General features: G+C 40.3%; 2 protein-coding genes across 3 annotated transcripts in view; one reads left to right on the top strand and one right to left on the bottom strand.

Moving 5' to 3' along the window:
* The window catches only part of KIF15 (kinesin family member 15), a 40,419-nt gene extending 39,767 nt beyond the window's left edge, over positions 1-652 (bottom strand). The window contains 3 exon segments of the mRNA XM_054193238.1: positions 496-558; positions 561-606; positions 608-652. Coding sequence (XP_054049213.1) covers positions 496-558; positions 561-606; positions 608-652 — 154 coding nt within the window.
* A 74-nt stretch (positions 653-726) lies between these two features.
* Positions 727-10,233, top strand: KIAA1143 (KIAA1143 ortholog). 2 transcript variants are annotated; one of them, XM_054192365.1, is made up of 4 exons: positions 727-967; positions 2,443-2,602; positions 8,712-8,794; positions 9,924-10,233. In XM_054192365.1, exons 1-4 carry the CDS (start codon positions 860-862, stop codon positions 10,107-10,109), a joined length of 537 nt encoding a protein of 178 aa, XP_054048340.1. In that variant the 5' UTR covers positions 727-859; the 3' UTR covers positions 10,110-10,233. The 2 variants fall into 2 exon arrangements, with proteins under 2 accessions (XP_054048340.1, XP_054048341.1); XM_054192366.1 differs by having other exon boundaries at positions 729-967; positions 8,712-10,066.
* The last annotated feature ends 2,610 nt before the right edge of the window (positions 10,234-12,843 follow it).

Here is a 12,843-nt window from a genome sequence, read left to right as displayed (position 1 = left end):
GCTAATTAAAACCCGATTAAAATTACGGAAGACGGACTGATAAACGCGGGCCGGCTGGGAGCAACAGGGTTTGTAACGCCGTCCCGCCTTGGGGGGGGGCTGCTCGTACCTATCGACCCCGAGAAGCCCTGGGGGATACCGGTGTCATAAGTGTTTCTGGCAGCGCTGAGGTCACCCCTCTCCGAGCCGCTCCTCCATCCCCCTTCCCCGACACCACCGGGGGCAGCGGGGGGACCGCAGCCCCGAGGCCTCGGCCCTTCCGTGGGGCACCGAGCCCAGCCAACACGGCCATGCCTCTACCTGACCCCATTAGATCTTACACCTGGATGTTGCTTCCCCCCCGGAGGCGGCCGGCCCCGGAGGGCAGAGCCCTCCTTCACCCTTCAGCGCGGCCCCCCTCACCGCGGAGCCGCCACGGTCCCCGCCTGCTGCCCCACACAGGGGGGAAACATCACTCAGCCCCTTCAGGGCCGCACAGCCACCCCGTCCCCTCACCTCTCACGCCGGGAGCCATGATTCTTGAGGGCCCCACCGACGCCAGCGCCCGCCCGCCGACCACCTCTCCAAAATGGCGGAACGTTTGAATTTGGCGCTAAGAGCCGCAGGCAGTGTGACCCCACCTCCTCCTCGAAGCCAGCATGGGCGCGGCCATTTCGCTCCTTCCCCGCCCCGGCGTTTTTCTTGCCATTGGCTGGAAGGTCCTTCGCCCCCTTCACGTGACGGGGGAGTGACGGAAAGGAGGCGGTGTGTTGGTTGTGTCCCACTCGGGCCGCCGTCCTCTCGCGCGGCCCGGAAGTGTGTGTTTGTGTGTGGGGAGGCGGTGCCAGCAGCAGCGCAGCTTTGGTCGGGGGCAGCGGCCATGAGCAAAAGGAACCAGGTCTCCTACGTGCGGCCGGCCGAGCCCGCCTTCCTCAGCCGCTTCAAGCGGCAGGTCGGGTATCGGGAGGGGCCCACGGTGGAAACCAAGGTAACGGCCTGGCCTCCCTCCCCTCCGCGCTGGGGCAGCGCGGCCTTCCCTCCGCGGGGGCTCGTGTGGGGGCCCTGCTTCCCTTCACGCTGCGGCCAGCCCCTCGCCGGCGGTGAGAAGGGGCAGCGCCCTCCCCACGGGGCCTCCCCTGCCACGATGTCCCCTCTGGGGCCTAAAACGAAGGCCCCCGTCGCAGGCGTTTCCAGGCTTTGCCCCTGTAGGGCGAGGGCTATCAGTAGTTACCCGCTTAAAATTAACCGAAACGGCCTTTGTAGCTTGTGTTTGCTTCTGTGTCGGAGATTTAAAAGAACAGCTAAAATCCAGTGCCTCTCCCTGTCGCTGTTTTAATAGTTGTGGTGATGGTGGTGCCCTTTGCAGAGCAGCCAGCGCCGGCCTGTCAGTGCCCAAGTAGTCTGTGGGCGCAAGGGGGGAAACAGTGATGATGTCCCAGCTGTAACGTCTGTCTAGACAGGAATTAAAAAAAAGGGAGAAAAAAGGTATTTTAAGAGTATAAAAATATATTGGAAAGGGGTTAGCACCATCCTAACATCAGGTCAGCAGATGCAAACGCTGGTGTGATGGCCAGGAAGGCAGGGCAGGGGCAGTAGCGTTTGAGCCAGCTTGTTAAAAGGCAGCCTTTTCTGAAGACATTCTTTTTTTCTATGTTTTGAATGTGCTTTTGCATGTGTTTCCTGCTAACTGTAAGGTTTTACAGGATGCCTTAAGAAAGAGGCCCATCATTACTCATAATGAACTGGAATTTAAGAGAAAATTATGTCTTCAGTAGATTAGTACAAACTGTTTCACTTCCTGAGGAAGATTGCATTTTGTCTATCTCTTCATAACTTCAGTGGATTACAGTACTACTATGTATACTTTTCCTTAGAAGATTTAGGTTTTCAGTTCCTGTAATATTGCCACACTTTATGTTGTTGCACCAATGTTTCCATGCCAGCAAGTTTATTTGTATAAAATTTTATTCCAAATGATTCTTCTGTCTCAAAGCACAAGTTTGAGAGAGTGGAAACAGGAACACGGTCTTCCCATTTACAAGGATTTGTTTAGGCAGCTTTAATAACAAAGCCACCATGAACTCCCTTTCCCTTTGCGTTGTTTTGAGTACAGCATCGAAGACTCAAATTCAGACCCATGCATTTAAGATTTTCTCAGTGTTGCATGGCATGTACAGTAAAGATAATGAACAAAAGGAATTAATTTCTTACTTTCCAAGTTCCTACTATTTTGGTCTTTAATTGAAAGAGCCCATCCTGTTTATTTCTGGGGGATGCTATGTGTCAGTAGTAGAATTGGAGTACCGTTTGCACAAAGCATGTTGGGAGGGCCTGGCACTGGCAGCTGTGCCAGGTCTCCTCACTAGCCTTACTGCAGCAGTAAAGCCAAAGAGTACTAGTCCACTCTTAGCAGTTGTGATTTAATGTGGTGATCAGAATTGTTTTTACTTCTCTCCTGCCTAGAGGGAGCAGCTTCCGCTTGCAGATGACGATAGTGAGAACGGCAGTGACAAGGAAGATGAGCAGCCTCAAGTGGTAACACTGAAAAAAGGGGACTTAACTGCTGAAGAAGCAATGAAAATTAAACAGCAGATCAAAGAGGCCTTAAAGTCAAATGAATCAGGTGAATTTCAAACTACTAATTTTTACCTTTGTATAGCCAAAGAGAGATAACTTTTAAAAAGGAGCCTGATACTTGCTCAGTTTTCTTCTTTAACCTGTCTTTCTACCTGTCTTGTTGTGCCATTTGGATTTGGTAATTCAGGTTTGTGCTGTCCCTATGTAGAAGTATGTGTTAAAACTGAAATGGTATAGATGGAGAAGTCAAGTAACGGTACTAGGAGAAAATACATTGAGAATCTTAGATTTTTGAAAAGCAGATGGATGAAAAATTCATTTTTGTAATGCAGGTTAGCTTGAAATTAAATAAAACTACATCTGTTTTGTTTCTGCAGGTAGATATATGTATACATAAGGTGTAACCAGCTAGTGGACTGAGGGCAGTGTTTATATAATTTGAACTCCTCTGAGAAAATGTGTTCAGCTTCAGGCTTACTTCCTGGTCAATTATTATTGAAGTGTAATGCGTGTGCTTGGTGTTGCAGTTTGTAAAGTTGTCACATGTTTTTTTTTTCCAAAAGTGGGATCACTCTCCTAGCGTGGGGAGAAATGCCAACCTATTGCAAAGAAATGGCATGATTCTTTCTAAGCATTGGTTTCCTTTTCATATAAGCAACTTGAATTTTGAATGATCACAGTAGGAGGAAAAATTATATTGTAAGGCTGGGCAAAAAGAAGTAGTTGTCCATGAGAATCTATTGAGGTGGAGTCCATGCTGTGAAAAAAGTCCAAAAGAGCTACCAAGTTGAATACACAGTATGAAATGGAAGCATATTTGAATAGAGTAACTGAACTTCTTTGGTGGAAAAAGACATTCTTAAGACATAATTGCATGTAGCGAGGCAGTGTTGTGTCCCTGTAGGACTTTGGCACCTCTGCTTATTACCCCTTCAGCCCTTCAGTAATAACTTGCATTTGGAGGAAAAAAAAACCCACAGTAGTAGGTAAGCAGGAGTGTTGAATCACTATGCCCTGGGGACTGCTGCCCTCTGTTCTGCATTATTGTGTTACTATTTGTTCGTCTGCCTTTGCTGTTAATATGAGGTCTTGGCCTCCTTTTCCTTTCTTTGGCTTACGGGAATAAACAGGGTAAGTGCTACTGTGCTCCTCTGCTATGGAGAGGACCTGGTGTGAAATTTTTAATGAAGGTGTGGGTAACTGTGCTACAGCTTGCTGAAGGCTTTTTTGAGTCTTTGTCCATCTTTGCACTGTCAGTCTGACCTCTAGATTTAAATTCTGATTTCTAGTCAGAGACAGGTATTTAGACAGCTGGTTACTTCCAGTTTAATAAAGAGAGTTTTGAGTAATGCGTTAATTTCTTTTCTTTTTTTTGGATAATTGTCAATTCTGAAAATTGGAAGTATAAGGAAAGTTTGATACTGCATGATTTGATTACATTTCTTGTTGCTTTGATTTTTTTCCCCAGAGTTGAAAGAGAAATTAATTTAATGGCTGCTAGACCATAATATATAGCCCCAAATCAGATCATTTGTGAAATTATGTGAAGCTAAAAATGTAGCAGGAAAGTAAATTTTCTAACTGATAATCTTCCTTTCCACCGTGCACCAATCCCAAGGCACTTTAATAGATAGTAAGTAATGTGCTGCTAACTTTCTGTTGTGAATAGAAACTGTTAGTTTTTCAAAACAGGGAAAGTACTCGGTTTTGAGATTCTGCCTTCTCTTTTATATCTGTGGTGATTGTCTTTGTTTGAAGATCCTTGTCTTCAGGCTTTAGGATATTATTCTAGGATTTTTCATATCTCATTTACATCCTTTCTCCTTCATTTTCTTCTATAACCAGTTTGACACGGCTACACTTTTTTTTTATTTATTTCAGGCACCAGCAGTTCCTGTGACTTGCATTTTCTTTTACAGAAACACTTGAGTAACGCTTTTGCATTAATTTGGCAAAACCAGCTGATTAATGTCCTAGTTGCACTTAGTTGCCTCCTAAGGCAGAGCAAAATTTAGTGAGGCTTGTACGTTGGCTCTTGCAAGTATAGTCACAGGGCACTTTTTTATTTAGGACTGAACCCTTCCCATATGAGAAAATGCCCTTCCATATTGAAATATTTTTCTCCATGGAGGACTGAATTAGAGGCTTTTTAAAAAGAAGTCATTTGTTTATCAACACTCATTTTGCTTAATATTTTTATGCAGCATTTTATAAATCATTACTATTGGTTCAGAGACAAAGAAAAAAGATCGTGTGAGAAATTCAATTTGCACAAAAGAAAAGATGGCAATTACTGCAAGATACTTTATCCCAGCCTTCATTATAGTCTATGGAATTGATTTTTCTACTGCTTCTCTAGTTCACCTGGCCTCTGGAACACTCCGATACATGCAGATGACCAAATTTGGCAGAAGGTGTCCTTACTCAATTTCAAAGTCTCTTAATATTATTCTTGTCGCATTCTATATGCTGGGCTTGGAGAAGGACAAGAGAGGGGAGAGGCAAGGAGAATACAGTCCTTGCTGTCTTGGGTATTGGACCTCTTTCCTTAGCTTAAGCAGCTGTTACATCAGATACGTATCACAGAGTTCATGTTGCTGTTCATCACGTGAACAGCAGGAATCTAAATTGAAGCTAATTTTACAGTATTTAAGTAACAAAAACTTTCCCAAGTGTCCTCATAAATGATTGAGACTGAATATCTGAGCAAGACTGGCCTTTTCATGTTCGTAATACCAGTGTGCAGAATTCCAGTAGTAAATGCTTCCAAAGGTACGCATAGAGATGGGTGGCCAGAAAGCACTAGAAGGAGCATCTGAAACGGCTGACCTGAACTTCTAACCTTAGAAACCATTAAGAAATTTGCCAGGTTATCATAAAGTTTTTCCAACCTTTGTCATTGAATAGACATATATCTTGAAATACTGTTTGCGCTGCTCCTCCTGTTGTTCCTGCCAGCTTAGTGGTGTTTCCTGTGCTTGCCTCATTGATCCACGCGGACAGAAACTGCTGAAAAATGGTGCTGCTATCCACAGAAATGACTACTAAATAAAAAACACAGTAAACTGAAGAGCAGTGCTTCTTTTTCAGACCTTCATTTCTACTTCTCTTGTAATATATAACTTGCAATTAAAAGAGAAGAAAAAAATTTTCTGAATGTGTGGCTTCTTAATGTCACTTGTGAAGGGAGTTTTCAGCTCAATGTTTGATTGTGCCCCTCTTAGTTGACCACTTAAAGGTTTGTGATCCAAACAAAAGCAGCGATGACTAAGAACAGTCACAATTTGAACTGCTACTGTAGTTTGTGGACTCTTTTATCAGAAGTGGATTTTATTTTTTCTTCTGTAATGCTTTCATGTTGGTTGTGTTTTACTTTGTGTGTTTCAGTGTGTTTATCAGAAATCCTGCTTCCATAATTTGTAATACTGATACAGTCTTTTATCAGGGCTCTCTATAAAAACTACCAACACTGAGATTGTTTCTTCAGTCTTTTCTTTGCATTGCTTAATACAAGTCAGTTTTTGGAGGTCATGGGTAAAAACAAGAAAAGGCAGCTGGCACATAAGAGTCTGGTAAAATTAGAAATTACCAGCTGGAAAAGACAATCTTAACAGATCAACACAAATTTCTTGAGCTGCTACATCAAATTCTTTCAAAAAGTATAGTCTGCCTTTCCTCCCTCTTTCCACAAGTTGCTTAGGTAAGGCTGGGCCTGCTGTGTTTCTGCATCTGCTTCATTCTTTGTCAAGCGCTGCCAACACATCATTGCTCTCTGAAGTTGGCCTGGGCTTCCTGCTGAAAGGAATGTCCTTGAGCATATAATGAAATGTTGACAGTGTTTAACCAGGCTAAGAGCTAAAATCTTTTCCTTTGATGCAGAATGATCCACAAATAGTATTGAGGCCCTGGAGGTCAGAGCTAAGCGAGTTGCCATTTTGGTGGAGTTTTTGAGCTTTGCTCTGTTTATGCACTTATTAAGAGTTTAAATTCATATTGCAAAGATACCTATCAGTTTCTCCATCTGGCAGACAAGATGAAATGATTTTGTGCAGTTCATAATGTGGGTAGCAAGAGAGTTGGGGGTAAAGTTGAAAATTCTGACTTCCATTTTTATATGGAGTATGAGTACATAGTTGTTTATCCAATTTATTTTGTGGATATGCTTTCATTAGGTTTTTAGGGGCTTCTTTTTTCAATTTACTATTCTAAGAAATGTAGTAATTGCTCTTTAAAAGAGTGTCCAATGAGATTTTTTGATGCTCCTCATGCTTATGCAGTAGCTGGTTGCTTTGAGCCAGCTGTACTGGTACTGTATACAGTCTGTGTGCTGACTGGCTCAAGTATATACACAGTTGGGTCTGCTTATAAGTGATATTTTTTTCTTATGGATGCTTTTTTTTTTTTTTTTCAGAATTTGACTTATATCATGTGCCTCAGATCTTGTTTAAGGTAGCAGATCTGGATTTCCAAATAAACAGTGTAGTTAACCAACAATTAGTAAAGGGAATTATTTTATATTTAACTTCAGAGCCCCGAAATGGAGGCAGTTATGTGAAAAAATACTTTGAATTTTTAATGCAACTTCTGAGAAAAATGGTATGTAGTGCATTTTGATTGGTTGGGTGTGATATGTTTTCAGAAAGAGTTATATTTCTCTGCCAGAATTTATCATAGGCACTTCCTAAACTTCTGTATCCCCTGTTCAGCATCTAAACACCTAAGCTTTCCATGCAGAATTCACAATGGATCCATTGACAAGTATGCTTATCGTATCTACCATTTATTATTGCTGGTAATTCCTTGTAATTGTAATGCTTTTCTAATGCACCAGTACTGAAATACTTTCCCCAAACGTGGTTAGTTATTTTCTGCGTAATAGTGTTCTCATAAACTACTGCTGAAGCGTGCATTCTGTAGAAGTAATTGACAGAATTGGTGCTTTGTTTTTTAAGCTAGGTTTCTTCTTCAAATGGGTTTGTGAAACTTAAGGAATTATAAGTAAAGGTTCCTAATGAGCTTGATGATTTTAATTCGTACCACACAACCCTTAAGACACAAGATTTAATAGTTGTAATGTTTGGAGCGTGCACTGAAGAGTGTTTCAGCCAATGCTGTGCATGATAACACTGAAATGTTAGTCTTCTGCCATAATGCTTATGAATTGAGGAAAGAATTCGTGCTAAAGACAAAAGATATTTATGGATTATAGATAAATAGCACATAATCTTGTCAAACACATGTAGATTGTTAGTAAATTTCTGTTGAATAATGAATTTCACAAAAGTACTTTAGGAAAAATATCTTGCACAGAGCCTATGTTTCTTTAACATCCTGTCACATATACATTACACAAATTGCAAAATACTGCAGCATGAGCCTTTCTGTCTGATTCATGACTTTACAGTTACACTTTTTTTTTCCCCCAGAAATATTGCCTTGATGCCGTTACTTGTGCAGTAGCTTTCCTCCTCTGCATGATAATCCTGGAAGGGACTCCTCTTGTTTATAGAATTTTTATTCGCTCTAGTACATACAGAGGAGCAGAATTAGTCAGTTGGAATAGTTTGGTGATTTTGCAGGTACAAAGAAACCCTAAAACTTTCATCCTATATGATAATAAAAGGCAGGTTTATGACCATGTAATCATTTCAGCTGTCTCAGCAGGACAGGGTATATTAGAAGAAAAAGAAAAGCTTTGTCTTGTATATGTGCCATTTTGTTCTTTAAAGAGATACCGTAATTCTGAAATAAGTGCATTTGTTGTCATGGATTTTACAAATGGTGAAGTGGAATTAGAGGATCCTATAAAGTTGTCCTCTCCATTTTGATAAGTGGATGCAGCTGGATTGTGTGGGAAAAGCTCTGCAGCTCACAGTCTCTTCTAAGTTAAGGCTCTGGTTATTAAGAATCCATTTCTAATAGTAACTGCAGGAGAAATGTCTTCAAGGGCTGGTTGCTATGGAGCAGATGTGTGTGCATGAAGGACATTCATCAATACAGACTTTGTGGCCAAAAAATACATTTTCATGATTGTTGTATTCTACCAGAGGTCTTGCTGATCTTGGTTCTGGGGGAAAAGAAAAGATAATAGTGAAGGTCTGTATGTGTGCATGAACATGTGCAGATGAGTTCTGATTTTACTGTCTTTGTTATAGATGGTGAACCAGAACCTGCTGATGGAAAAATTATGTTCAGGAAGCCAGCCAAACGTTCATCAGAGAAGGTTTTGGACTTCAATGTAAGTTCAAGTAAGAAGATGAAAGAGGCAAAGAAAACGAAGAGAGAAGCAACTACTCCTCAGAGTCCAGCTAAGCAAATAAAAAATAGCAGTCTCCTCTCATTTGATGATGAGGAAAATGATGATTAAGAGTTGTATTTTTTTTATATTTTACTTACCCTTCTAGAGATCTGAGTAAGATTGTTTTTGTAGAAATTGAAGCATGGTGTCTGCGTCGTCTCTTACTTTGTTATAGTCCAACTAGAGAAACATAGTATAAAAGTAGCAAGAGTTAAGTCTTTGCAGTTCAGATGGAACTATATGAACAGTATTTCATGTCTTTATTTTAAAAGAGAATCTAACCATGTATGTAAAAGCTATTTGAGATCACAAATGAGTAGCAAAATATACCTGTACATACCCAGTTTATCTAAATTTTCAATCAATACATTTTAAAATGTCCTCCGTTACTAAAAATTTATTTCTTCGCTCTTTACTGGACTTAGTTGACAGTCGTGTGGTTTTTTACCGGTTACTGTTGACTTGACATTCAAAAGAGAGAGACTTCGTTGCTGTGGAACAGAGACTAAAGTTTTCTGTCTCATAGCATAGCAAAAATTTGCACTAACTTTTGCACGTGTGGTTCAGCAGATTAGCTCTTCACAGAGCCCTGGCAGTAAGTTAGTCTGCAGTTGCTAAAATCGTATAGTCTTAATCCTGTCTTTGGTGAAAGCAGTCTAAGAAGCATCAAATTAATTTGAATTGATTGTGCTAGCAAGATATAAAAGATTTTTGTAGTTGATGGTATCAACTAATGCGAAAGAAAGATGCCTAAACCCTTAGAGATTGTGCACTTTGGTTGTCATCACACTGATGGGCTCAGTGGTTTGGTGGTGGGGTTTTTTTGAAGTATATTTGTTCCAGTTGGCTACATATGTGCTTATAATTATTTGGGATCTCAAACAGCTTATTTTAAAAAAATATATTTAATCTTTAATCTGTGAAAAGCGTTATTTTGGTTTTCTTCAAGTAGGAAATTGTAAAATTTAGGTCAAGAAATGTGATAGCTGTGATACAAAGTTTTAAAATTTTTCAGTTGCCCATATACAGTACACTGAAAGTGATCATTTCTGTACCATTTCTGTAACAGGATGTGCTGAAATTGAAAATAACACTGAGAGCTGATGGAATTGGGGAGAACAAGGCGGTGGAAATGGGATTAGTGGCTTTGAAATTATTTGGAAGAATGGTGTGTTCTGTAACCATATTTAAGGAAGACCCGAGACTGCTGCAGAATTACAGGGTACAAGGCAATGAAACCAGTTCTGCTGCGTGACAGGACATTCAAAATTATTTGGGCTGTAAAGCTTCATTGAGGAGCAAATTTGAAGTTGCTGTGTGAAACAGCTGGTTTTACTGTGTTAATCTGGTATTAAAACAATAAATTATGTTTTCTGTAAGTGGTCCAAAGATATTTAATGAGAATTTCAGTGCATAAAATGGGATTTTTTTGTCACCTGATAATGAAGCCTCTTACCACTACTACCTGTACATACTAACTTCCTGCAGCATCAGATGCAAGTCTGCATACTATTTCACAGTGATTGTGTGAGTGCATGTTACCCTAATTTTGAAAACTAATAGATCTGTTGTGCTTTCAGAAAATTAAAAACAGACCCATAAATGTATATTAAAGTCATCTTATAGCACTGGCCTGATATTAGAACTGCCAGAGAGGTACAGTGTGACAACCTGATTATTTCCATGAGGACATGTTACATTTATAAATCCATAATTATTCTGTATTCTGCATATATAAAAAGAAAATCAAATGTAGGAAGAAGAGATACAGAATCAAAGGTTCCCAGGGATTAATCTTTCCATTTATTTTGTATACTTAAAACTTGTTTGAATCCATTAAATATATATATACACACCCATGAGAAATCTTGTAGCATTACAGTATACTGTATATACAGTATGCAGTATACTTGAGCATATTTCAACAGCTGAGTAAATACTCTGACTTGCTGAGACTCCTCTGAAAGAATGAATTAACCATTGACTGCTTACTTAAACTTTTCTGATTCTGTTCATCAGCACAAAAATACGCTTTCTTACATTTTTTTTGCACAGCCTGAAAGCTCTTCACTTTAGCTGTGAGGCAGTTTAGGAGACATGGCTATCAAGAGATAAATGCTTGCCAAGGATCAGAGGGAATTTGGATTTACCTTAAAATTAGAGAGGGCCTCCCAAATATGCAGCTGATTTGGCATGTTCAAAATAAGATTGAGCTCTTGTTTGAATCCGGTTAAGTCATTGCATTTAAACAGAAAATACTATTTCCAGTGAAAGACTTGTGAGACTGAAGTCCAGTAAAAAGAGGGTTACCTCAAAATACTGGGTACAGTAACTTTTGCTTAATCATGCTCCTTGCCCTACAACTTCAGGTGATAGTTGTCTGGCATGCAAATAAGCTAATTGGGTTTACTTGGAAGTAATATAAGGAAAGGCCTGTTCTTCAGGCAGCACAGCAGGGGAGAGAAAGGTGGATGCAGAAAGCCAGTTTCTTTCCTTTATTCTGACTGTGATTTATAGTGCTTTGACCAGGAGGAGACCTTTGTATTCATTGTATTTCGCTCCCAGTTGCCCTAACAATAACTAATTGGATATATTTATTAAGAGGTGTGAGTGATGCACAAAAGCATCAAGTAGTCATGTGAAAATTCAGTGTTCTTAATGTGACACACCAGGAAAATTACACACGCCATCAACTCCCCATGAAACCTGTGACTAAAGAGAACAATTGCTTTTTCATTTAGGAAAGAAATGTGAAACTGTCTTAAGCAATCACCTGCCTTAAGCAATGGGTCATGGAAAAATAATAATCGCAAGAACTTTCTAATAAAGGGGAAGCCAAAGTGAGCACATGGAACATGGGGCCAGGACTGGAATGGACAATTTTCCCGGATTTTTCTTTCCCTCTCTTTTCCTAGCCTTCCTCCCCAGTCCTTTTCCCCTCCTGTAGTGGGGAATGTATATGTGTTGGTTTTTTTCTTGTGGAGCTGGCTCAGCTAAGCGTGAGAGAAGCGCTGTGGAGGAGCAAGGTGAAAGCAGCTGTGGCCTCTTAACTAATATAGGAATCTTGTACAGTTTTTATTAATAAAATCTTTGCATTTTCCCAGTTCATTAAGGCTCCAAAACATTTCTGGGTGGTGGTGTTAGTTCTCGCTCATCTTAGCTGAGCAGTAAGCCAGAACAAACTGGTGAACTGTAGTAGCATTGCATCATTGGATGCTTATAGTGGAGGCTTTTTATGTTGCAAAGGTGCTTGGATGCCATCAGGAAAAATTAGATGCTCTGTCACCTTTCTTTCTTTTGAAGAAACAGGATCTTTCTCTAAATGATAGGTGAATCATCATTGAGACAGAAATTGCAAAGATTATGGGACAGAATGAGCAAGAAAATGCACGTGGTCCAGGAGTTCTTACCCTTGGTTATATTTCTAGCCTGTCTAATAAGGTTAATTTTTCTAAAATAAAAACAAATTTGTTGGACTGCAAATTGTCATTTCATTGGCCTAAACAGGAAGGGATGAGTCAGAATTCTATTCTGATAGTTTTTGTGTCCGGCACTTTTCCAGGAAATATTTGGAGGATCAAAGGCTGTGTTTTGCAGACACTGAACACAAGAAGCCTGTATTTAGCTGTTTTAATTACACATTTTTTTAAGTTCCATTGCAGGACTTAATGTCTTTTTTTTTTTTTTACAGTGCTTGAGTATATAATCGTGTTAGGAAGCTGCAGATTTAAAATGAAGCAGGAAGTAGCAGTGTCATCACTTCAGCTGATTGTTTCCCTTGTGCTGGAGTGTATTAACTAAGTAATGCTTCACTTGGCTGTGCAGAGCCAATTGCATTCTCAAGGACATGAGGCATGCCTGAAGATGAGTCATTACCTTTGGTACAGCACAAGAGGTATGATACGCAGTCTCAGCAAGCGTTTGTCCATTGAAGTTGGTTAATAACCTATAGCCCCCTCTCCCGTGGCAAGATGCCATAAATCAATCCT

The sequence above is a fragment of the Rissa tridactyla genome, chromosome 2 (genome assembly GCF_028500815.1).
Source record: "Rissa tridactyla isolate bRisTri1 chromosome 2, bRisTri1.patW.cur.20221130, whole genome shotgun sequence".
Taxonomy (NCBI): domain Eukaryota; kingdom Metazoa; phylum Chordata; class Aves; order Charadriiformes; family Laridae; genus Rissa; species Rissa tridactyla.
Note: the sequence above shows the minus strand (reverse complement) of the source record. Positions and strands in the feature narration are given on the sequence as shown.